General features: G+C 52.3%; 2 protein-coding genes across 2 annotated transcripts; both read right to left on the minus strand.

Moving 5' to 3' along the window:
* On the minus strand, positions 1–1,863 carry EAH_00016590 (hemolysin, putative; the record flags this gene model as incomplete). The annotated part of the gene is made up of 3 exons (XM_013393939.1): positions 1–374; positions 1,069–1,176; positions 1,371–1,863. The coding sequence occupies 3 exons, from the start codon at positions 1,861–1,863 to the stop codon at positions 1–3; spliced, it is 975 nt and encodes a 324-aa protein (XP_013249393.1).
* Positions 1,864–5,963: 4,100 nt separating this feature from the next.
* On the minus strand, positions 5,964–18,593 carry EAH_00016600 (bromodomain-containing protein, putative; the record flags this gene model as incomplete). Its single annotated transcript, XM_013393940.1, has 18 exons — positions 5,964–6,311; positions 6,752–6,844; positions 6,984–7,496; positions 7,684–7,776; positions 8,082–8,234; positions 8,431–8,544; positions 8,971–9,325; positions 9,623–10,453; positions 10,941–11,031; positions 11,581–11,742; positions 11,855–11,996; positions 12,175–12,502; positions 13,447–13,627; positions 13,903–14,050; positions 14,737–15,027; positions 15,204–15,648; positions 15,757–17,839; positions 17,990–18,593. The coding sequence occupies 18 exons, from the start codon at positions 18,591–18,593 to the stop codon at positions 5,964–5,966; spliced, it is 6,975 nt and encodes a 2,324-aa protein (XP_013249394.1).
* Positions 18,594–21,859: the final 3,266 nt, after the last annotated feature.

Below are 21,859 nucleotides of genomic sequence, written 5' to 3' on the forward strand. Positions count from 1 at the left end.
TCAAGCTGCTGCCGCCGCTGCTGCTGCCGCTGCTGCTGCCGCTGCTGCAGCTTCTGCTGTTGCGGCCTCTGCCCTAGTGATGACCTCGTAGTTGAGCCACAGCGTAAGGCAAAAGCTGATGCAACAGCAGAGGTGGAAGAGTTCGTGGAAGCCGAAAAAAGCGGGGAAGGGGTCTGGCCAGCGGCTGCCGTAAACCAAAGCCCCGACAATATAAAATGCTGCAAGGGAGATCACCAGCGCCACTTCCTTCGCTGTCAATACAGAAACATACGACTTCAAAAACGCCGCATGCAGCAACCCGATTCCGATGTATGTGTACGCACGACGCAGACGCGCCCCTGAAGATAAATCTCCAAACATTATTGTCCAAAACCCTGCAAAAATCGCACACGTACACAGCTACACGCATGTGTATGCATACACGCGTGCATACCTGCATGCATGCAACGCACCCAAGAGTCTGTGCTTCATGCATGCATACATGCACGCATGCAGCCCAGACTCACTTGTATGCATGCATGTATTCACGCAAGCATGGGAACGCGTATGCACACGGAAACCCAAGCTGCATCCTGCCACGAAGAGTGCTTGCAGTTGTTCTATGGACCCCCCAGAACGAGCAAGACGGAGAGGACTGACGGGCGGAATATATTAAAACGGCATTTAAATGCACAAGGAGCCGCCTCAGCACACTGAAATACAGTTACCATTCATGCTGTCGTCCAACAGGCACAGCATTGTAAGCTTGCTAAAAAAAGCAACACATTCGTCACCAGCCAGATAACAGCATTGCCTGTAGTCCTTAGTTAGCAGCGAATGTCATATGCAGTGCAATATCACAGTGTTTAAACGCAAAAACCACACAAGCGCAGACTCGGACAACACTCCATTCCTGCGGCAATTTGCTATGAAGAGACTTCTACTCCTCTTCGCTTGACAGCCAAAGGCCGCGGCAACTGCTAGTAAGCCGCCGTCTGGTTCAGAGATGCTGCTGCAGTAGCACCTGCAGCTGCAGCATGCGAACCTGCTGCTGCTGCTGCCGCAGCAACAGCCAGCAGGCACACCCACCATACAATGTTGCAAGGCCCTGAACGGCTAGCAGAAGCACAGAGGGCCAGAAGTCGAACAGCAGCAACGGAATGGGAGTTGTGCAACTGCTGATGACCACGAAGATGCCTGGCACACGAAGAAGCAGCAAAGAACTCTTTAATAAAGTGCATAACAACGCCACGTATAAACAAACACCAAGCACCGCGCAACGAGACTAAACGAAAACCGCACACAGACCACAGCTAACACACAGCAAGCCCCTCATGGCTGAGCAGCAAGAAAGATCAGCAACAACGCAGCACCAAGGGAATACAACAGACCTGCATGATCAAGTTTAACAATAAGGGAACGCCTCTGCGGCCCCCAGCTTCCGCTGTGCAGCAGCGCACTTGCAGCGAAGTTCGTAAGGAAAGAGAGACAGCTGATGGAAGCAGCAAACACACTGATAAGGCGTTTGCATGCACTCAAAAGCAAAGCCACCCAAACAGGGGCCATGAGAAAAAGCCCCAAATGAATTGTCCCTCGAAGCTTCGGCCTTATCAACAGCACCTCCTCATCCACGCCAGAGTCGCTTGCAGCAACGCCTCTGTCCCCCACATCAGAAGAGGAAATAGACCTGTACTTCACCTTTCCCGTTTTGGGGCTGCTTGCGCAGCGCTCAGTCTCTCCAGAAGAAGGAGAAGCTGTAGAGCCGACAGACCCTTCAGAGTTCAAGCCTTCGCGCGACAGCTGCTGATGCTGCAGCGTCTGCTGCTGCTGAGGAGCAGCAGCTGCAGCGTTGTTGCTGCCCGCAGACTCAGCTGGACGCGCCATGACACCGTCGGCAGGCGTTCCTACGAAGGGGCCGGGGTGATGAGAGCAACTAAAGCAAGAGGAGCACAAGACGGCAAGAGGCGAGTATCAGCCGGGACCGTAGGTAAGGAAGAAAGCACGGGCGGGTGAAGGGTTCAGTTCAGTATTGGGGGCTTTTGGTGCTGTTAGGTTGAAAACGACTCCTTTCTGCAATGAACAAGTGACAGAGACACTTCGGCTGCTGCTGCTTTTGCAGGCCAGAAGAAGTCATGAGGGCGCCAGCTGTCGCCAACGAAGCTGCAAGGAAGAGCGCGAAAGCCCCTGACGCTGCGACTATGGCAACAAGGGGCCGTGGAAAAATAAATGCAAATGCAGGAAGCCCGCCGTAAAAGGGAGATAGAGAAAGCCACAGGATTATATACACTCCAAACACCACTGTCCACACCAAACCAATCAGAGCTCTGCAGCGCCAAGAAGACAGCATCGCCGTGTCTTCTGTCGCCGCTCCAATCGAGAAAGCGGAGATATAACCTCAAAAATTGCGTTATTATAACGAACCGCTCAAGGACACACCGCCACACGGCAAGCAAACTTTCAGGCAAAGCCGACGGCATGCAGAACGAGACGCCCTGACATGCACTAACTGCTGCAGGTCTATGGGTGGAAACTGTTCTCACAATAATTAAAACCACTTTAATTTTAAATTAAACAACTCTAAAAAGGATCAATCAATATGATCGGCTTATACGCAGCAGGAGCTGAGCATACTAATCGCATTCTGACTACAACAGAAGCATCCGTGCACTGTACATTTATATGCACAACCCTAAGGGAATCTGCACAGTTCTTACTTAAAGCATCCAACAAAATTTGACATTTTAATTTTGGAGTAAATAAATTTACAAGACACTTAACAAAGGAGGTGTTTCTAGCCGCATTTTGGGGCTGCTGTGCTGGCAGGGCGTATTCGGATGGTCCCAGAGGAGCCAAACAGAAATGATCGACGGTCTATAGCTAACCGCACACAACGAAGGGGAAATGCATAAAATACACCGAAAACCTCTCAATGTTTGTCACCTTGATCAGGCGAGCTACATAACCCGAAGCGGAGGCGGTTTGTGACGAAGTTGACGAACTCCAAACCCTCAGTATTCCGAGTGTAGCATGGTCTGTGTGAAGTTGGTACACAAACACTTTCTTGGCCATTGTAAGTAGTGCGCACGCAAACGGAAGTACAGCAACTGCCAACAGTGTTTGCGCAGACAGAAACCGCGGGGTTGGTTTGCGTGCCTGCGAAGGCCGTTACGCCAGTAGTTGCAACAGGGTGCGTTGCAACTCATGTAAGATTGCTTCCTCTCTCCCAACACCAGGCCCTTGGCTAGCTGCGCCAAGTGCTTCAGGGGAATGGAGAGAGGAACTCAGCAGCAGGTCTTCCGTTTATTCTTTCACCTCAGTCGCTGCTCATGGCGGCCCTGGGGTAAAGTGGCCGACGATCGTTACAACGGGTCCTTATTCTTAGGTGAGGAGTCTAGTGAGTTGCAATGGAGTCAAAATGCTTTTTTAAACAGGAGTTTCCCGGTGGCATCTTAAGTGAGGAGTGTAGTGAGTTGCAATGGGGTCAAAATGCTCTAAACAGGAGTTACCCGAAAGCACCAGCCTCCATGAGTCCTGGGCACCAAGGACACCTCGCCGTATAGGGCCATGGGCCTTGGTATTGGGCACGAAGGCCCATGGGCCTATACGACGAAATTCCTCAATCGTAGCGGGGGACCCACTATGAGCTGCAATTGAGCAGGGAATTTGAAGTAAGAGTTCTGCAGAAGCCGCTCATCCCCCATCTAGTCTCCAGGCCTTTTGCGCACAGCGGCCAAACTACCTTGGGTTGCTGCGGAGAGGCGGCAGGCTGAAGTGAGGTGCAACACACCTGGTTGCAATTGTTGCTACAAGGCAACCACACAAGCAAGCATACACAAGCAGCTTCTGCTGCATTCTATAGCACTGCAGACAGTTGATAAACGCTTACTTGTCCCCTAGTAGGTGGCCTGAACGCAACTCGGAGTTCAAATAACAACTTTAGGCGGACCGTTCAGCGCCTGCCGCCCTTCCTCCTGTCCAAGCAGCGCACTCTACCAGGGGATAAGGAAAGGAGGAAAGCCGTAAGCGCAGGTACTGCTTCGACTGACTGTGGCCGGCACGACCAGCATCTCGTTGCTTTCGCCCCTGTCACTGGCATCTCCACTCGGTATGTGCGGTGCTGTGTGCCGTTTGCCTGTGTTGAGCGCCGTCATTCAGTGAGTACATGCCAACCCACTAAAATGCGGTGAATATGCGATGAATTACCTCAAGCGGACAACCTTAGTGCTCGCGTTAAGCATCGGTACGCCCAGCTCCAAACGGGGCAGGGGGGAAGGGGGCACGCAGCCCCCAAGTATGAAAAGATGAAAACGGGGTCAGCGGCGGAGGCGAGCTAGCCACATGTATGGTCAATGACGCAGAACATGAGTGGCGCGGCGGCGGGTAGAGGCGGGGGGGAGAAATAATTAGCACAGGAAAGCTCAGAAATAGAAACATGTGAGCGTCTTTTTACATGTCGCACAGGAGTGGTCACCATGTTGCTGCGCGGGTGGCCCATCAATGCTCTGCTCCAGGTGCGTCCGATACTGGTGCTCCGGTTAAAGAGTGAGGTGCCTTCCAAATACGGAGTTAAGTAATGCCAACACTTCTTTTCTTCCCACCGGACTTCGTAGAGCTCTTTCTTGCTTACCGGGTGCGTTTGCTCTTTCCGTCAGTTTAGTACGCACATTTCAACTTATATGTAGGATAGATACAGACAGGCCATGCTACAGTTGCAATGCTATTAATATGCGGCGATTCACACGGCTGGTTCTGACGCCTTAATGCAGTCTCCCGGCAGAGTTGTTTTTGGTGCCTGGATACTCAACGTAAATGGGGTGCTGCGGAGTGGGGCTAATATACGGATAGACTGCGCTGTTAGGATGTATTCGTCAGACAGCCAGCGAAACACTTGAAGGGGTTGGTGGTGCAAATGAGGATGAGCTCTGCATCAATTCAGCTGTTTCTATTCGTACCTTCCTCTGTCTACATCCCGGGCCCGCTTGTGCGCGTGGTTTGCGTGCTAAGTGTCTACTGTGTCGGCGTTGTTTCCTTCATTACCTGTTCTACTATCTGTTAAAATCTCTACTTCCTTTTATCTACACTTGCCCTTCCATCCGTTCCCAGCATTGTTTGCCCATGCATGCAGGCAAACAGTGCCCCGATTCGCGGAGGCTTGCTGCATGTGTATGCCTGCGTATATGTCTCTCCTTGCCTCTGTTCTGCCTCTCGCTCTTCTTCGTCCCTCATGCTTGTTTGCGTGTCATCTTCGTCCTTCGTGTTTGCTTGCGTCTCATAGCGTCTTAATTGCTTTTTCTTACGGCGCTGTGCTGCTGGTTTGTTAGGTGGTGGAAAAAGAGATATACACTGACTAAATTAGGCACAAAAACAGAGTCGCCAAGACAAACAAAGACAGCGAAAGAAAGGCAGGGATGAAAACACAACCGTGGGAGACGCATAGAAAACCCCGACAAAGAAGCAAAAACAGAAACACAACAGCGAAAACAAGGAAGGCCAGAGAAGAAGGACGATGTGGATAAGGTCAGAACATGCAAAGACGAAAGGAGCCGAAAACAGAGAAGAAACAAGGAAGCACAGCGAGTACAAGCACAGACACCGAAGAGGGCAAGCGCGGATTCTGAAGAGCACCAAAAAGGAAACAAACGGAGAAATAAAGACACAGGAAGGGACGGGAAGATACACGCAGATGCAGAGGCAGGCAGGGACACCATGAGACGAAGGCGGGGGAGGGTAAAGACACATAGGTACATCTTTGTTTCCACTTGGTGCTGCAGATGCTGCTGGTTGGTATTGCAAATGCTGCTATTTGCTGCTCAATTGTCTCAGCCGACCCTCGAGACAAGCACACGGCAAAGATTTGAAATTGCGTTCTGTCCGTGACCACCGAGGTCTTTTTGCAGCAACAGCTGATACTACAGCAGCAGCAGCACTTGCTGCTGCGCGTACTGATTCTGGGGCGCAGCGGCGACTGATTGGACGGGGCCCAATCAGTCGTCCTCGTAACCGTATGAACGATAATGCTGTTGCTGCTGCAGGTGGATGGCGTTCTGCTGCAGTGCCGCCTCATACTCTGCAATTTGGGGCTGCTCAGCTAGCCGCTGCATCGCCAGCTGCTGCAGCTGGACAGCCCTGTCTCTGAGCCACGCGGAGGGGGAGCCTACGGGGTTGAAAAGGAGACAGTTGGATACGATGAGGTTTATATCGTCTTTAAATGCAGCTACTGAGGTGTACTGGCGCTCCCGACACTTGGACAGAACTTTGCGCAAAAACATCGGATGCTGCACTACCACAGAATAACCTGGCGCCACCCGGTCGTCCACCCGATTCACAAAAGGCTGCAACGCAAATACAAAGTATGTGTAATATATACTAAATATACGCTAGGGTAATGCACATGATATAGAATATCTATTAATACGGTGGTAATACCCATGCTCCTCTTTCTTTGTTTAGCTCTTTGGTAACCACGTATGTAAATAAAAAATTAACAAATGGAACTAAACAAAAAACGGCGGGATGAAGCGACAGATGAAGGAGTAGATAAAGTAGATAATATATCGCTTTGTCAGAGATGTCTACAGGAAAAACTGCTGAATTGAAAGCGTAGAGGGTAGATGCACCTGACGACAAATGCAAGAATTGCCAGTCATTAACAGATGACAAAGGTAGAGAAAGAAACAAACGAAAGAAAAACAAGTATGCAAATAGCCAAACGACTTGACTGATGGGCAGGAATGCAGCAAACAAGCGAGACCAAGTGCAACGCGAGAAATACTACACAAAGGAAAAAGGACAAACCCAATCCGGAAGCAGCAAGACCGCATCGAAAAGCATCCGCCGAACGCAAAAACGAAACCAACAAAGACCCCTAGAGACACGCCGGGAGTGCAGCATATCCTAAAGGTTTGCGGCTTCAGCAGCGAAGGCGGGAAGAAAGAGAACCAGTAGCACACACTGGAGATCTGCAGCACAAGTTAACGCGAAAAGAGCTAGAGGAGCAAGCCCACCTTGAAGGTTTGCTGTTGCAGCAGCAGATTGACAACTCGTGCGAAGGAGACGTTTAAGGCATCGATGGGCTGCTGCATGTGGGCGGCGTCCCTGTCTGTAACTGTACTATGCCCTCTGCCTCTTTTTCTCTGTCTGGCAGCCTTGCTAGATCTTGATTTCCCAACGCCTTCATCTTCATCATCATCATCCTCTAGTTCTGACGAGACCTCATCGCTATCATCTTGCGCTTCATCGCCGCCCCACACGTCTACTGCTGCTTCAGTAGCAGCAGCAAAGCCATCCTCCCTCTCGTCTTCGCTGCTGCCGCTGAGCAGTGCAGCAGCCCCCCCGCGGCCGCGCCTCCTGCGTGTGCTGCTGCTGCATAGAGAGCCCGCTCCCTCTCCTTGCAAATTAGTTTCTGCTGTTAAACCCAACTCCACGTCGCTCCCGCCCGTACGCCGCCGCTTCCGCTTCGTCGCCGCCTCCCCCACTGCTGACCCTAGGCGTTTCGGTCCCCGGTAGAGTGGACAGTTCTAGAACGCACACGCCCTAAACACGAAACCCTAAACGTTGATTAGGAAGCAAACCACAACGCAGGTAATGCTAAGCACGACACAATACGCTACACACGAACAGCACGCCCCACAACAACGCACTACGCCAGCCTCTATCATTCTGCTTTAACCCCTAAACCAAAAGCCCTTAACCCTGAAGCCGTACGACGTTTGAAGCGATATGACCGGCCCTTCCACAGGCGCGGCAAATGCGTTTGCCTGCCAGCGCCTCCTTCGAGTGCACGGCGCTCATTTGTCGCTGACATACAACCACACTCTCCGAGCCCTAAACCCTAAACCCTTTGCGCTTGACCCCTAAACCCTATATTCCCATTCTGTGAATCTAAGGCAGCCTAGAGAATTTAAAGGATACTGACCCCTGGCTGCCGTCCACAGAGTTACGTAATTTAGAGATTGGGGGTTTCTGCCCTTGTGCAACAAAATATTCCTTGCAGCTGCCACATGTCTCTTTTTGGTTCAAAAATATCTTAAACAAAAGTACATAATTGTCTTAAATAAAGCGATTATTAAACGAGAGTCCGTTGGGGGCAAAAAGAGCTGTACCTGTCGTTTTTTAGCCAGCCGTTTGTCTCTCCACGCCAAAAACGCTCTTATATTTTCTGCCCCGTAAATCAAAATGCACCGCTCAGCAGTAAATGAATCACCAACTTGTTGCCGCCTCTTCCGCGTCCACCGCAGACATGGCACAGCTCGTACCTGATGCACCCACACCCTAAACTTTAAACTCCACACGCTAGACCCAAAACCCTGAACCCTGAACTCAGCAGTTGCCTCCAGGGCAAACGCACGTGAAAGCCAAGCAGCAAGTGGCCGCCTGCACAGAATACGACGTAATCCGACACGAAAGCTCCTTAGGGCTAGACACGGTTTAGGGTTTAGGGCTGAGATTTACAGTTGCTTCTGCCCTAAGCTGTTCCTCCTGGGTCAAGGGGCGCTGGCTGCGCGCTTCCTGGCGGTCTCTGAGGACCTGCAGCTCCCTCATCTCCAACTCGGTCTCATCTGCCTGCTGCAACACGGTCCCGCACCCATGCATCCATGCATGCATGCACGTATGCATGCATGCAGAACCAAACGCTTTATAAGGGGGCTTCGCTTTCCATGCGGCGCACACCGGCCGCGTCACAAAGGAAAGGGACATGAAATACCTGAATCGGTAGAATGAGGGGGTGAAGGACCAATGCAGCATGCACGTAATTAAGCAAGTAAAAAATACACAACACAAAACGAACCAACAAAGCTGGAGGAACGAAGGAGCGGAGCTCAAGAAAAAGGTCAAATGCAATCGACGCAAACCCAAAACCACGAACTCAACGACTCGGAAAGATGCAACAAATAAAGGCAAATACGACGCACCTAAAAAGGCGCAACAAATAATTCAAGCAATAAACCCTTAATGCAATACCAGCTGTCAATACACCGTAGAGAAGTATACCTCGTGGTCTGAATCCTCGCACCCAGCGAAAAGGGCGTCGGCAACATCTTCTCCTGCTCCACTTTGCTGCTGCTGCCCAGCGGTTGTCGCAGCAGCAGCAACTCCCGCTGCAGCAGCTGCGTCTGCGCCAAGTTGCTGCTGCTGCTGCGGGGTGGACGGCGGCAAATCATCGTCTGTGTCGGTAACAACGGGCTCATCAGCTCTCAAGGCAGCCTGCTGTCGCTTCAAAATGCTGCAGAGCTTCGCTTCGTACTCCTCTGTAGGCAAACGAACCCCGGCACCCCTCCCTTTGCTGCTGCCATCCTCAGCCCCAAACCCGTCGCGATATTGTCTCACCAACGCAACCTGGTCCCACCTGCACAACCCCAAAACAAACACGCATGCAGGCATGCATGCATGCCCGCTCACCGATAACACAGCTGGGAGGAGGAGGGCTGAGGAACGCATAATAGGTCTACGCTGCAACCGAGCCTTCCCACAAGTTACGGAAACAGCAGAAGCAACCACAGCAGCAACTACAGCAGCAGCAGCCACCGCTCCAGAAGCAGCCCCAACACTCGCGGCAGCTCCAGAAGCAGCAGCTCCAACACCAAACACAACGGCAACAGCAAAAACAGCAGCAGCAACAGCACGCGCTGCTTGCGTTCGTTACCTAGGGAGCGTCCTGATGACTGCATCACTGAGGCCATACTGCAGTAGCCTGGCCCTCAGTTCCATCATTCCGAGTTTGCGCAGATCGTCTACAGTCCCCGCAATGCCTCCCGCTGCATGACGTCTGAGAGGCTGCTGCACTACGAGCGGGTTGGTGCCGCTGCTGCGGCTTCTGCTGCCCCGTTTCAGCAGCGCGATACCTTCCCCTCGCCCGCAGGAAGGGTCTGCAAATCCGGTTAGGAGGAACTGAGCAGAGCCTTTGTTCTGCAGCACTTCACGGCATTCCTTGGTTGTCTGCCAAGGCACAAGAAGCAGCAACTCCTCAATAAAACGAATGAGAGGGGAATGGCGGCGTCCTGCGCGGCTGCTGCTCAGCATCAGCAGCAGCTGCTGCAGCTGCTGCTGCTCCGCTGCAGCAGCGGCGGCAGCCCCGTCGCTTGGCAGGCCCAGGGCCTCGCGCCGCTGCTGTTGCTGTTGCTGCAGCTGCCGCAGCCGCCTGCGTGCAGTAACAGCAGCTTGCTGCTGCTGGCGCTCCTCCGCCTCCACGAAGGCGCATGCATTGCTGAGCCCCTCAGGGCTTGTCAACGTGCTGATGCCCACAGCACGCAGCCGCAGCCAGGCTGCCTGTGACGTCTCTAGGCCACACACTGTCTCTGGGGAGATGATAGAAATGAGGGACGCCTCTGGCAGCAGCGGCAGACGGTGAGGCGCTATTGGAGACAGTTGCTTCAGCAGCTGTGCGACCTCCTTCTCAACAACAGGAGGACAAAAACGCGCTTTGATGTTCTCTTTCACCCGCTTCATCTCCGTCACGCCTGTCTCCCGCACAAACCTGATACATACATACATACATACATACATACATACATACATACATATATATATATATATATATATATATATACATATGTATATATATTGCGCACGTCGATGCACACATACAGACATTCACAAGCACTTACTAAACAGATGTACCACCGACAACGCAAGAGCAGCAAGCACGCTGCACTCGCAGACGGTGAAGCATGTGGTGATGGGTCCACAGAATTCATATTCATTCAGCACCAAAAGTTGAAGAGGCAAGGAAAAAAGAAAGGCTGGAGGAAGCACAGAGATACAGAACGGCAAACACAAGTCGCGGGGAGACGGAATACAGCACAGCAAAGCGTGCTTAAAATGTGACAATAAAGGCCAAAACATCGAGGTAGGCAAGGGGAGGCAGAAAGGGAAAGAGAGAAGCAGAGAGAGACACTGACACCAAGAGAGACAGGGGCAGAAGAGACAAGGGAAAGGAGTGAGCAAGCTGAGTGTCTGTACACCTCAAGGCCCAGGCCTTTGATTGAAGCTTGCGGTCATCCAGCAGCTTCTTTGACTGCGGGGCAGGCACCTCAACCTTTGGCTGCAACTGTCCTACGGTGTATATACAGCAGTTCTCAGCGCTCCCCAACACAGTCGCGCGGCTGCTGCTGCTGCTGTAGCTGCTGAAGCAAGTCGGGTACGCAGATACCGCTTGAGGAGAAAATACCATTGGCCTCAAGAAGTGCTGCAACAGCCGCCGCATCAGCAGGAGAAGCACAAATAATGCTACAGCAGCATCCCTTGTTCAATGAGAGCGCACGTGGGAGAGGTGGCACGGGGTGTCTATTGAGACGCATGTACACAGCACAGGCAGTGCCAGTGAATTGTTTCGTAGTGCCTACTCATCTCGAGGAGGATTGCTGACTGATCTGTACTCGTAGAGTGCGTCGAGATGCATGTGCAGTGCGTGCTGGGGTGTACGTTCGACTGCTGTTGAGGTGTCTGTGCAGCTGCTCATCGGGACCACATGTGTATGTTGGACTGTATGGGAAGCGTTTGGCGCTGTGTCTCCGCGGCGCGTGCTTTTCTGCTGCTGCGTGCATAATCATTTGCTGTATCATCTGAGTGGCCTGCGTGCGCTCAGGTGGATGCAAAGCTGACTAACTTTCCATCCTTCTTTGGTTTTTCGGCGGATAAGAAGAAAATCGCCTCGACGCGGGTCGTTAAAGCGGCCTTCCCCTCCCAAAGGAGACATCGGGTTTTGAGGGTGAGGGAACAACAAAGCAGTAAACAGAGGGCAGTCTACCACCGCCTGCCCCTCGCCTGAACAGCAGCGGCAGCACCAGCAGCAGCAGCAGTGGCCCCACTGCAGCGGAGGGAGAGACGATGCAAGAGACCGCGCAAGCAGCAACGGCACAGACTGCCCCCACCGCACCCAGAGCACCAGAAAAATGCAGCAGCAGCAGCAGCGGCAAAGCAGACATGCCTGGTTCAAGAGGTATGTCTGCCCCGAAGATGGTCGGCGCCTTCTCGTTTTGCTCCACCAAACGCAAACCCCCAAATGTACCTAAAGAACCCTGCAGCAGCAACAGCAGCAACAGCAGCAGCAGTAATAATAGAAAAGGGAGCTGATGTGTTGGCGCGAAAGGCTAATGGGAGTAGCAAGAAAAATCCCAGCAACCGCAGCATCAGTGGCACTTTAAGAGTAGCGACCGAACGAGCCACAGTAGTATATGCGACGTCACCGAAGTATACCTGCAGTCTTTCTTCCTCTCTGCGTATTGCGTCTTGCTTGCTGCTGCTGCTGCCGCTGCTGCTGCTGGCGTTGTGTTGGTCCTGTAGCGGCCGTACGTATCGGCGGATTCGAATGGCCATGCCTGCGTTGTTGATGATGAAGGGCTGCTGTTCCGTGTGTTCAAAGACGACAAAAGGGCAGTCGTCACTTAGCGTTAAATCACTCGCGTCGTGGAAACAAACGCTCGGATGCTGAGCAGAAGAGGAAGAGGAATCTTCAAAACCAGAAGACCCGCCAAATGCAACCGACTCTGCGCTGCGGCGCAACACCTCGCTGCTGAAAGGAGGCCTGAAGAAACAATAACACAAAACGAAAATCGAAAAATAGCACAAGGAAATACAACGAACTGAAAAACAGCAAAGTGGAAACCGTAACACTGGAAAACAACGCGAAGCGGGAAGATTGTGAAAACAAGTAAAAAAACAAACGTGAAAGACAAGTCGAAAGACCAATTGAAAAGAAAATAGAAAAAATTAAAAGCACGTCAACAAACGAAAAGCCAACGAACAACAAATTGAAAGCGAAACCGAAAAGCAATTAATCACGAAAAAAGTAGCAAAACAATGAATTGAAAAATGGCAAATTAAAAAATATCAAATTGAAAACCACACAATTAGCAAAGACAGCAGACGGCCAGCAAAAGGACGACGGCTGGTCGGCACAAAGAGAGACGCAAATAAACAGAGACAAACGAAAAGGAGATGAAGAGAAGTATAACACAAATGCCGATGACTATAACCAGCAGCGTTATATTAGAGCATAGGGTAGTGCACACCACCCTTGAATGGCGCAAGGAAACAAGCAGAAAAAATAGTTCGAGGTAAAAAAGAGGGGCAAGAAGAGGGAATTTCAGAAGGAGACGCAGGAGCAGATACAGAAACAGAAATTGAGACAAAGCACAGCTTGAGCATGTCAGAGACGGAGATAGAAAAAGCGCAAAAAAGAGAGGAAGAAGACAGGAGCGGAGAAGTAGACAAAAACAGGGACAGAGAAGAGGACGAGACAAACCCGGAGCAGAGAGAGGCAGAGAGAAACAAAAGCAAAGAGAGAAACAGAGAGGGAAATACAAAGATGGAGACAGACCAGACCCAGAGTCAGTGTCAAGACACAAAGACTGACACAGCAGGCCAAGAACAAGAGACCAGGGAAAGGGGAGACAGAGCAGTGACAGAGACAGAGACAACCTGGAAGATCGACAAGAGAGAGCAACAGACTGCGGCGAAGGTGCTCACAGGACAACCCAGGGTCTCTCAGCATTATTAGTCGTCGATCTCTTCTTTGAACAATTTGCAAAAGACATGCGCAAATCCGGACGGTGAAATCGAAACATCGCAACGCGCGCCCGACGGCCAGCCACCGGAGACGCTCCGTACAGCTGCAGCGCCGTCTTCGCGTGCAGCAGCGGAGCCCCCCCTGCAGCAGCACAGCAGCAGGCACAGCACCACAAACAGTAGTACAGGCGCTCAGCGAATTCAGGTAGCATCGACGAAGCATCGGTTTCTGCCGCAGCAGCAACAGCAGCAGCAGGAGTGCAGGCTGTCTGCAGCAGCACCACCAGGAGCAACGGCAAGGGTTATAGCAGCAGCAGCCGCAGCTGTATAAGCGAGAGCCTCAGCAGCAACGTTTGCAACGGAGTGTTAGTGAGTGGAAGAGCTGCGTCTTGCCTCGGGCAGTTTGTGTGAATTCACGCTGGTGAATTTGTCTCTTTGCGTAGTCGTTGTCAAAGGAGACGTTCAGCTGCCGCAGCAGCTGCCCCTGCGCCCCCCCACCGAATTCTGCTGCTGTCAGCAGAAACTCCTGCAGCGGATTCCGCATGTGGTATTCGCGCCGCAAGTCCTGCAGCAGAGACGAAGTGAAATTAAAACAAGGAAACACTGTTTGCTTTTTTGTTGCTCAAATAATCCACCCTAAAAAAAGGCTAGGACGACAAACGCAGAAGAGCAAACAACCACAATTCTCAGCAAACAGTCCAGCAAAAGCTATACGTCCCACAACACGCCGCCAAATAATACAAGCTCGAGATGCACAAATACCGCAGGGAGCAGACATCCACAAATTCAGCAAAAGAAAAAGCTCGCCAGGAAGGAAAAAGACGCTGAAACAAAAGAAGCAAACGAAAGAAAAATGAGTGCAATCCGGCGAACGAAAAGGCATCTGAATCCAAGCCCAAACACGAGCGAATCGACTTTTACTTATGCATACAAAAAACCATGCATCAACCGGAGAACTGAACAACACACGCATCGGTGAATCCACTGAAATGATTGCAGGAAGAGATTAAAGAAAACATCCAAAACGACACCAAATTCGAGGTAAGTACGCAGAAGTATCATTAGCAACGCCATCAACAGTGGAATATCCGGAGCACGGCCAACCACAGCAGAACCCTCAGCAAAGGGGGCAACAGCAGGGGAGCAGCACCATCCACTCAGAGCAAGCAGCAACACCACCAGATGGAGAAGCATTGGCAGCAGCAACGGCAGGAGCAGCAGTAATAACTGCAGCTTCAGCAGATGCCTTACTTCTGCTGCAGCTAGCGCCCTGAGTTCATAAGCGCTTTTTCCTTGTTTCACCAATTCGATCCTCCTTTGCTTGTCTATCTTCAGCACTTCTTGTTTGGCCCTCCTCCGCATCTTCTGCAGCTGCGCCCTGCTAGGGCCAGACGTTGCTTCTGCCGCTGCAGCAGCAGCTGCTGCTGCTTCGCTTCCCACACCCCCCGAACCGCCTCCCCCCGCCTTCAGTCCACTGCCTCCGCCTGTCGGGCCCACCCCTAAAGGCGTCCCTGCCAAATCCTCTCCTTCCTCAGCGCCAAGCTGCAGCATCAGCAGGAGAAACAACAGCAGCAGCAGCAGCAATGAAAGCAAAGGCAAATGCCTGGGCAGGCAGGAGAAAGGGAAAACTTTTCTCCTGACTGTATAAATGCAGCCCGTCTGCACCTGTCCGTACGCCCTAAGCCCTAAACCCTAAACCCTTAACCCCGAATACACACCTCCATGCTCACGGCCATTGCAGCAGAGCTGTCATTGAGGTCTAGGAAAAAGCAGCGCAGCAGCTGCTGCCGCCGCTGTACCAGCCGCTGCTGTTGCCGTCTTGCTGCCCATATACTGCCCCATTCAAAAGCCAAGCCTGAGCAACTGTTGCGATCGCTGCCCCCGCTGCAGCTACTGCTGCTGCTGCTATCGTTTACACCGTCCCGCAAGGCGCAATGCCGCCTGCGCCAATCGACCCCTCCTTGACGCAGCTGTTGCAGCTGCGCAGCATCTGCAGCAGCAGCGCCGGGGTGGAAGACACTTGCAAAGGTGCTCAGATGACAGACAGGAGGCGTCGCCAGCAGAAGCAGCAAAAACCGGAGCCCTTGCTGCCGCTGCAGCAGCACTTGCGTCTCCCTGGAGTGAAGACTTAGCTGCTGCTGCTGCTGCATGCCATGCCTGTTCCTGCAGCAACACACAAAGAACGCGTGCAGATCCCTAAACCTTAAAACCCAGGAAGAGCGAACCTGAGACAAAGCTGAGCCTTCAGAGTCTCGGGTCTGCGGGGCTCACTGTAGAGCGGCAACAGTGTTCCTCTCTAACTCCGCCAGAAGATCTCTGCGCGTTGCTGCCTCCTCTTCAGCTGCTGCTGCTGCTGCTGCTGCTGCTGCTGCCCTTTCTCGCTGCCGCTCGGAGTCGCGCGCTCCCTCTTGGTGCTCTGCTGCTTCATCTGCTGCTGCTTCGTCGGCTGCTGTTGCTACTGCGTCGCTTTCCTTCCACGCCAAAGCAGCAAATCCCTGAGCCAGCACAAAGCTGCTGCTGCCCGGCAGCTCGCCCCATAGCATGCTTTGGACAAACGCGTTCTCTGCTGTTGCTGCTGCTGCTGCTGCTGCAGCCGCAGCCTCCGCCTCAGCGGCTGCCGTCCCAGACGAAACTCGAGGCACCCCTGCAGCACCCGACATCCCTGCTGCTGCTCCTCCTCCTCCTTCCCCAGCAACTCCCAGCGCATGTGTCCGCATTCCGTGGAGTTGCTGCTGCTGCTGCTGTTGTGGGTGGCGCTCCGCAGCAGCAGCAGCAGCAGCGTGGGCATCGTCTACATCCACATCATCGAATTCGAACTCCTGATCCAAATCCCCAGTTGTTTGCTGCACTGATGGATGTCTGTGCTGATGTTGTTGCTGCTGCGCTGCTGAACGGCGGCCAGCCTGACTGCAGCCATCTCGCTGCATAGACTGAGCTTCCGATGCAACAGCAGGAGTTCTGGGCGTTGTTGTTGCTGCTGCTGTTGTTGCTGCCGCAGAGGCTGAAGGGGTTCCAGGGCAGTCGGGCATGGCAAAAAACGCAAGATCTTCAGTATCATTTGCTGCCGTTGCTGCTGCTGCTGTTGCTGCTGCTTCAGCAGCAGCGGCATCCGCAGCAACACTTTCTAAAGCGTCTTCCAAAGCGTTATCCAGCTCCCATTCCTCATCTGCGTCCGCTCCTTCATTTGCTTCTGGTGTTGCTGCAGTTGCCGCTGCTGTTGCCGCTTCGGTCGCTGCTTCTGCTGCTGTAGCAGCTGGTGTTACTGTTGCAGCAGCTGCTGTTGGGGTTGTAGCTGCGGCTGTTTCTGCCGCTGCATCTTCTCGCTGATCCCCTGGCTCCTCGCTACCCTGACCGTCTGTCGCAATTTTGCTTCCGCCCCGGTCCTCCTCTTGATGAGCAGCAGGTGCAACAATTGTTGCTTCTGCTGCAGCAGCTGCTGCTGCAGCACCAGTACTGCTCGGGACCCCATCTGCCGTGCTGCCTTCAGCAGCTGCAGTTGCTTCTGGTATTGCTGCTGTTGCTTCATTGTCTTCAGCATCGCTGTCGACTTCTTCAACCCCCACAGGGCAGTTTTCTAAGTAGCAGAAGCTGCACCAGCAGCTGCTGCTGCCGCAGCCTCTTCCCCGCTTCGTGCCTCCTGGCAGAAAGCAACAGCAAAAGCGCATTCCTAGAGATCCCAGCGTAAACCCTGGCTGCTGCTGTTGCTGCTGTTGCTGATACTGCTGTTGCTGCTGCCAGGGGTTGCAGGGAAAGATGTCATCCGGATTGATGAGCATTGCTGCACACAGCCAACTGCTGCTGCTCCCACTGCTGCTGCCTGGCTGCTGCTGCGCTTGGATATGCTGCTGCTTTCGCAGCAGCAACTCAGCCTCCACAGCAGATGCCTGCTGCTGCAGCGCTCGCAGGCTAGCAGCAAGCTGCAACAGTAGCAGGGGCACCTGCCGTTGCAAATGGAGTGGAAGCAGGAGCAGAAGTTTCATGCTTTCCTCTACTTCTGGGGATAATTCTTTTACTTGCAGCTGTTGCTGCTGTTGGTGCTGCTGTAGCGACCCCCGCACCAACTGCCCCAAAAGAATTCTGTGGCTGTTGCTGTTCGGCTGCTGCTGCAGCAGCCAGCTGCGCTCTGACATCCACAGAACGTCGCTACTACTGCTGCTGCTGCTAAAAAAGGAGGCTCCCGGAGGGGCGCTGGTGTTGCTCTGCAGCAGATGAATTGGCAAGTCCTGCTGCTGCCGCCACCGCCGCCGCAGCGATGGTGCCGCTGCTGCTGTTGCTGCTGTGTTCCCAGCCACTGAAAGGCAGCTGACGGTAGGCAGCAGCAGAGGCAGCACGGAGCCAACAATCGACAAACAATCTGCAGAAACAAGATCAACACAAAAACCTAAATCCTAAACCCAAAAGCACTAAATACTAACCGCTAAATGCGGGCAGGCTAGTCTGCGGAATCCGCTCACGAGCCTAAGGGCTGCTTAGTGCTTAGGATTTAGGGCTTAGGGTTTCAAACCTGGAGGCAGATGAAGGGGAAGCTGCGCATCAAGGGGATAGGACAAAAAGAAAAACTCCGCATGCATGCTGTCGAGCCAGCTGCTGCAGCCTCCATTCAGCAGCAGCTGCTGCTGCTCCCTTCTGCGGGCTGCTGCTGCTGTTGCAGCTCGGAATCTACTCCTGCTGCTGCTGCTGCTGCCTGCAGTAGCAGCTGCTGCAGCTGCATCGGCCGAACTTGCAGATCCATCTACTGCGGCCCCTGCTTCTGCTTCTGCTGCTGTCGCCTTGCCAGTCCTGCGGCTCCTGTTGCTGCTGCTGTTCCATATGGAAGCCTGATTGAGACTCCGAGTCTTAAAGACACACGGAAACGGCTCTGTCCTGGCAAAGGGCGGCCGATTTGCTGCTGCAGCAGCCGCTGCTGCAGCTGCGGCTGCCGTTGCTGCTGCTGGGCACTCCTCTGGATAAAGATAATCCAACAAGAATCTCGTGTTATTGACGTTAAAACCAATGTTACTGCCACTGCTGCCGTTGTTGCTGCTGTTGCTGCTAGTGCTGCGCACTTCGGGAGGAGAGGTTCGAGGGCCCCCCCCACCTCGAGTCCGGCGGGGCTCCGCCGCCAGCATTGGCGTATTTTATGCCTCTTTTGATGCTAGCTGTAGGGATGATCATACTGCTGCCGGTGCTATCCCTGCTGTTGCTGCTGCTGCGGAGTTAGCTGCCGTGGTTATCGAGGCGGAAGTTGATGCTGCTGCCGCTGCTGCTGCTGTTTGATGCTGCTGCTGTTGCTGTAGCTTGTACAAAGACCAAGTGGGTTTTCCTTGTAGAACGCATTACGCAAGGAACCGAAAACCCTCAACCCAAAATCCAAAACACTCTTCGCTCTCGCCCCTGCAGTTGCAGCGGCCGGTCTCTGTTCACTTCGCGTTCAGAAGATTAGAAACAACGTAGAAGGAACTAAGGAATGGAGTGGCATTTGCTGCTGCGGCTGCAGTAGCAGCGGCAGCAGCATCAACAAGAACCTGGACGGGGCCCCCGGGGCCCCCCTACCACTTCGTCTGCCGTGGCCTTAGCAGGAAATAGACAAAAGTAGCAGCCGAAACCCTTCACCCGAGGACGAAAAGTAGAACAACTAGGGTTTAGTGTTTGGGGATTAGGGTTTTGAGTCCAGGGCTTATGGCTTAGGCCTTGGGGTTCGGGGCTACCTAGCAGTCGCCCTTCCCATTTGGGCGTTTACCGCTAAACCCTATGCCCTAAACCATAAACCCTGGACAAGTAAGATTGCTTATGAGCTTTGAATTGCGCCGCATGCCCTATACCTTAAACCGTAGACCCTCATCGCCTAGTCAGGTCAAATGGCCTACGAGCGTCGAGTTGAACCGTAAACCCTGAACCCTAAAGGCTATACCCTAGAGCGTGCCGGTTAAGGCCGTGGCTTCAGCGTTATAATGCCAGTGCATCTTTGCCGAGGTGAAGATACGCCTGGTCTCTTTCCACTGTTTTGCTTGTAGTGCGTGCATTTCACAATAGAAGCTTGTTGTCTGGAGTCGTTAGAGTCGCCGTCTTCCTTGTCTCTTTTTTTTTCTTATTTGTCTCTGCTTATTTGCATTTCTTGACGTTTCATTTTCTTTGTCTGTCCTCTGCTCAGCCTTTCGGCGCGTTTCTTTTCATGGGCTTATTCCCGTGTACAGGCCTCCTCTCTGCAGCGCCATATCCTAAACCCCAAACCCTAAATCCTTCTTTTTCCCTTCGATGCTGCAAGTCTTTGCCAGTGCAGGTCCTGCTACCGCGCGTCCGCCTCTGTGTTTGTATTCTTTTGTCTGCCCTTGCCTCTTTTCTGCCTTTCCGCTGTTCGTTCGTTCGCTTCTCTCTTTTGGGCGTAAAGTAGCCAAGCGGGGTTGGGGCTTGTCTCTCCTCAACTGTCTCTTCCTTTTTAACCCTTCATCTCTCCCGCAGTCCAAACCCTAAATCCTAAAACTGTAGACGCGTTGGCGGCGAAGTCTCCATGCCGCCCCGGCCTACCCGTGAAACCGTGAACCCAAAACCCTTACCTCTAGGCCGTAAACACCAAGGTCTGGGCGCTGCACCTGTATAGGCCTTCGACACAAAGGCTGAGGCGCCGTCTTGTTGACTGCTCTTCAGTGTTTAGCGCTAAGTGTTCCGTTTAGGATTTGTTAGGGTCTATAAAGATAGCGGCGGTCTCTCTGTAAAACCCTCGCGTCTGTTCATTTGGGGTGCAAGTACAACTCATATTCGGTGTACAGACACCTCCTGCACACATCGGCTGTTTTGTTGGCCTTGCCGTGTGGCGATTTGAAGAAAACAACAAACTGAAGAAAAAATAACTGTGGTGTATGCACACCCTCTGCATGCAGGCCTCTTTCGGCTGCAGTTTATCATTTATTTGGCCCTTATTGCCACTTATCATGCATTTATGTATTCTTCTTAAAACTTTAATCGCATTAATTGAAACTTCCGGACAAACCCGGCGGCTGCTCCAGACCCTTCAGCCCCGCGCATAGCTGCTAGTACAGCTGCTGCTGCAATTTTACTGCTGTTTTTCCGTTGCTCTTTCCGCTACGTTGTTGTTGCTGTTGCTGCTGCTGCTTCTCAGGCAGCAGGAGAACGAGATGTATGCCTGTTCGATGCGTTTTGCTTCTCCAAAGCATCGAAGGGGATTCTGCAGAAAGCCTCCGCCCCAGTGACCCAGTTAAACCCCAACACAGACTGCTGCAGCAGCAGGCCATACACCCCCTGACAAACAAATAGGCAGCGAAAATGCATACACCTTGAGAGCGCAATTTCGAAGACAGAACCCGAAGCACCGCGAGTAGCTGCAGCAGCAACAGCAGCAGCCGTAACAGCAACAGCAGCAGGTCCGGTAGCACTAGCACTGGCAGCAGCAGCATTCGCAGCAGCAGCAGTTACTCACGTAATCGCTGGTGTATGCAGCAAGAGGGCCGTCAGATGAGAGGACGTATGGCCAACCTGAGGAGACTCTAGCCATAAACCCTAAACCATAAACCCGATGCTTCCGCTACTGGCCAATCGAGCCCAAGACCGCGATACATACAGGCCCATATACATATGTTTATATGTACGGAGGATGTTTATACGTACTGAGGATGGCGCATAAATGAATGCATATATCTCCATGCAAAAATTTATGCAGGCAGGTAAATATACACACATATATCTATACAAATATACGAGTGCAAGCATATTACAATATACGGACATATATATATATATATATATATAATATATATATATATATATATATATGCGTGTATGCACATATTGTGTATATATGCAAATAATGTTGCAATTATGAGAAGGAGCCTCTCTAACCTGCGGTGAATTGTGCCTTCCCAACTGAGAAAGTTGTTAATGGGTTATCTCTGAAGATGGAAAAAAGTCGGAGACAGCCGGAGGCATCGAGTGACAAAAAACAAAAGTCCTGCCGTCCGGTGTTGAGCGACAGGACCCGGCACCGCTGTTCGTACAGCCGCTGCGGAAACGCACAGTAGCAAACCAGGAAAGATGCTTCAGCAGCAGCAACGGAAGCAACAGCAGCAGTCGAGCGCACACTGCAGCAGATGAACAAGACAGTCCGCACAGAGGCAAAGGGGCTACTGCAGCAGCAGCAGGCGTTCAGCAACAAAGCTGTTGTTGCTACCCAATACAAATATACAAAATAATGATACAAATATATATTATGCATAAAAAATTACACTATCTTTGCGCAATGCATGTATAATTGATATGTATTATAAAGATGATTTAGAGAAGCATGCGCACGTCATAATGGCAGCAACTCCATTCACTCGGTCACACGCGGGAGACTAAAAGAAATAATAGTTGTAGAAAGGACTTGTGAAGGATAGCGCAT

This window comes from Eimeria acervulina, genomic scaffold, assembly GCF_000499425.1.
Source record: "Eimeria acervulina Houghton genomic scaffold, Eah_scaff104, whole genome shotgun sequence".
Taxonomy (NCBI): Eukaryota; Apicomplexa; class Conoidasida; order Eucoccidiorida; family Eimeriidae; genus Eimeria; species Eimeria acervulina.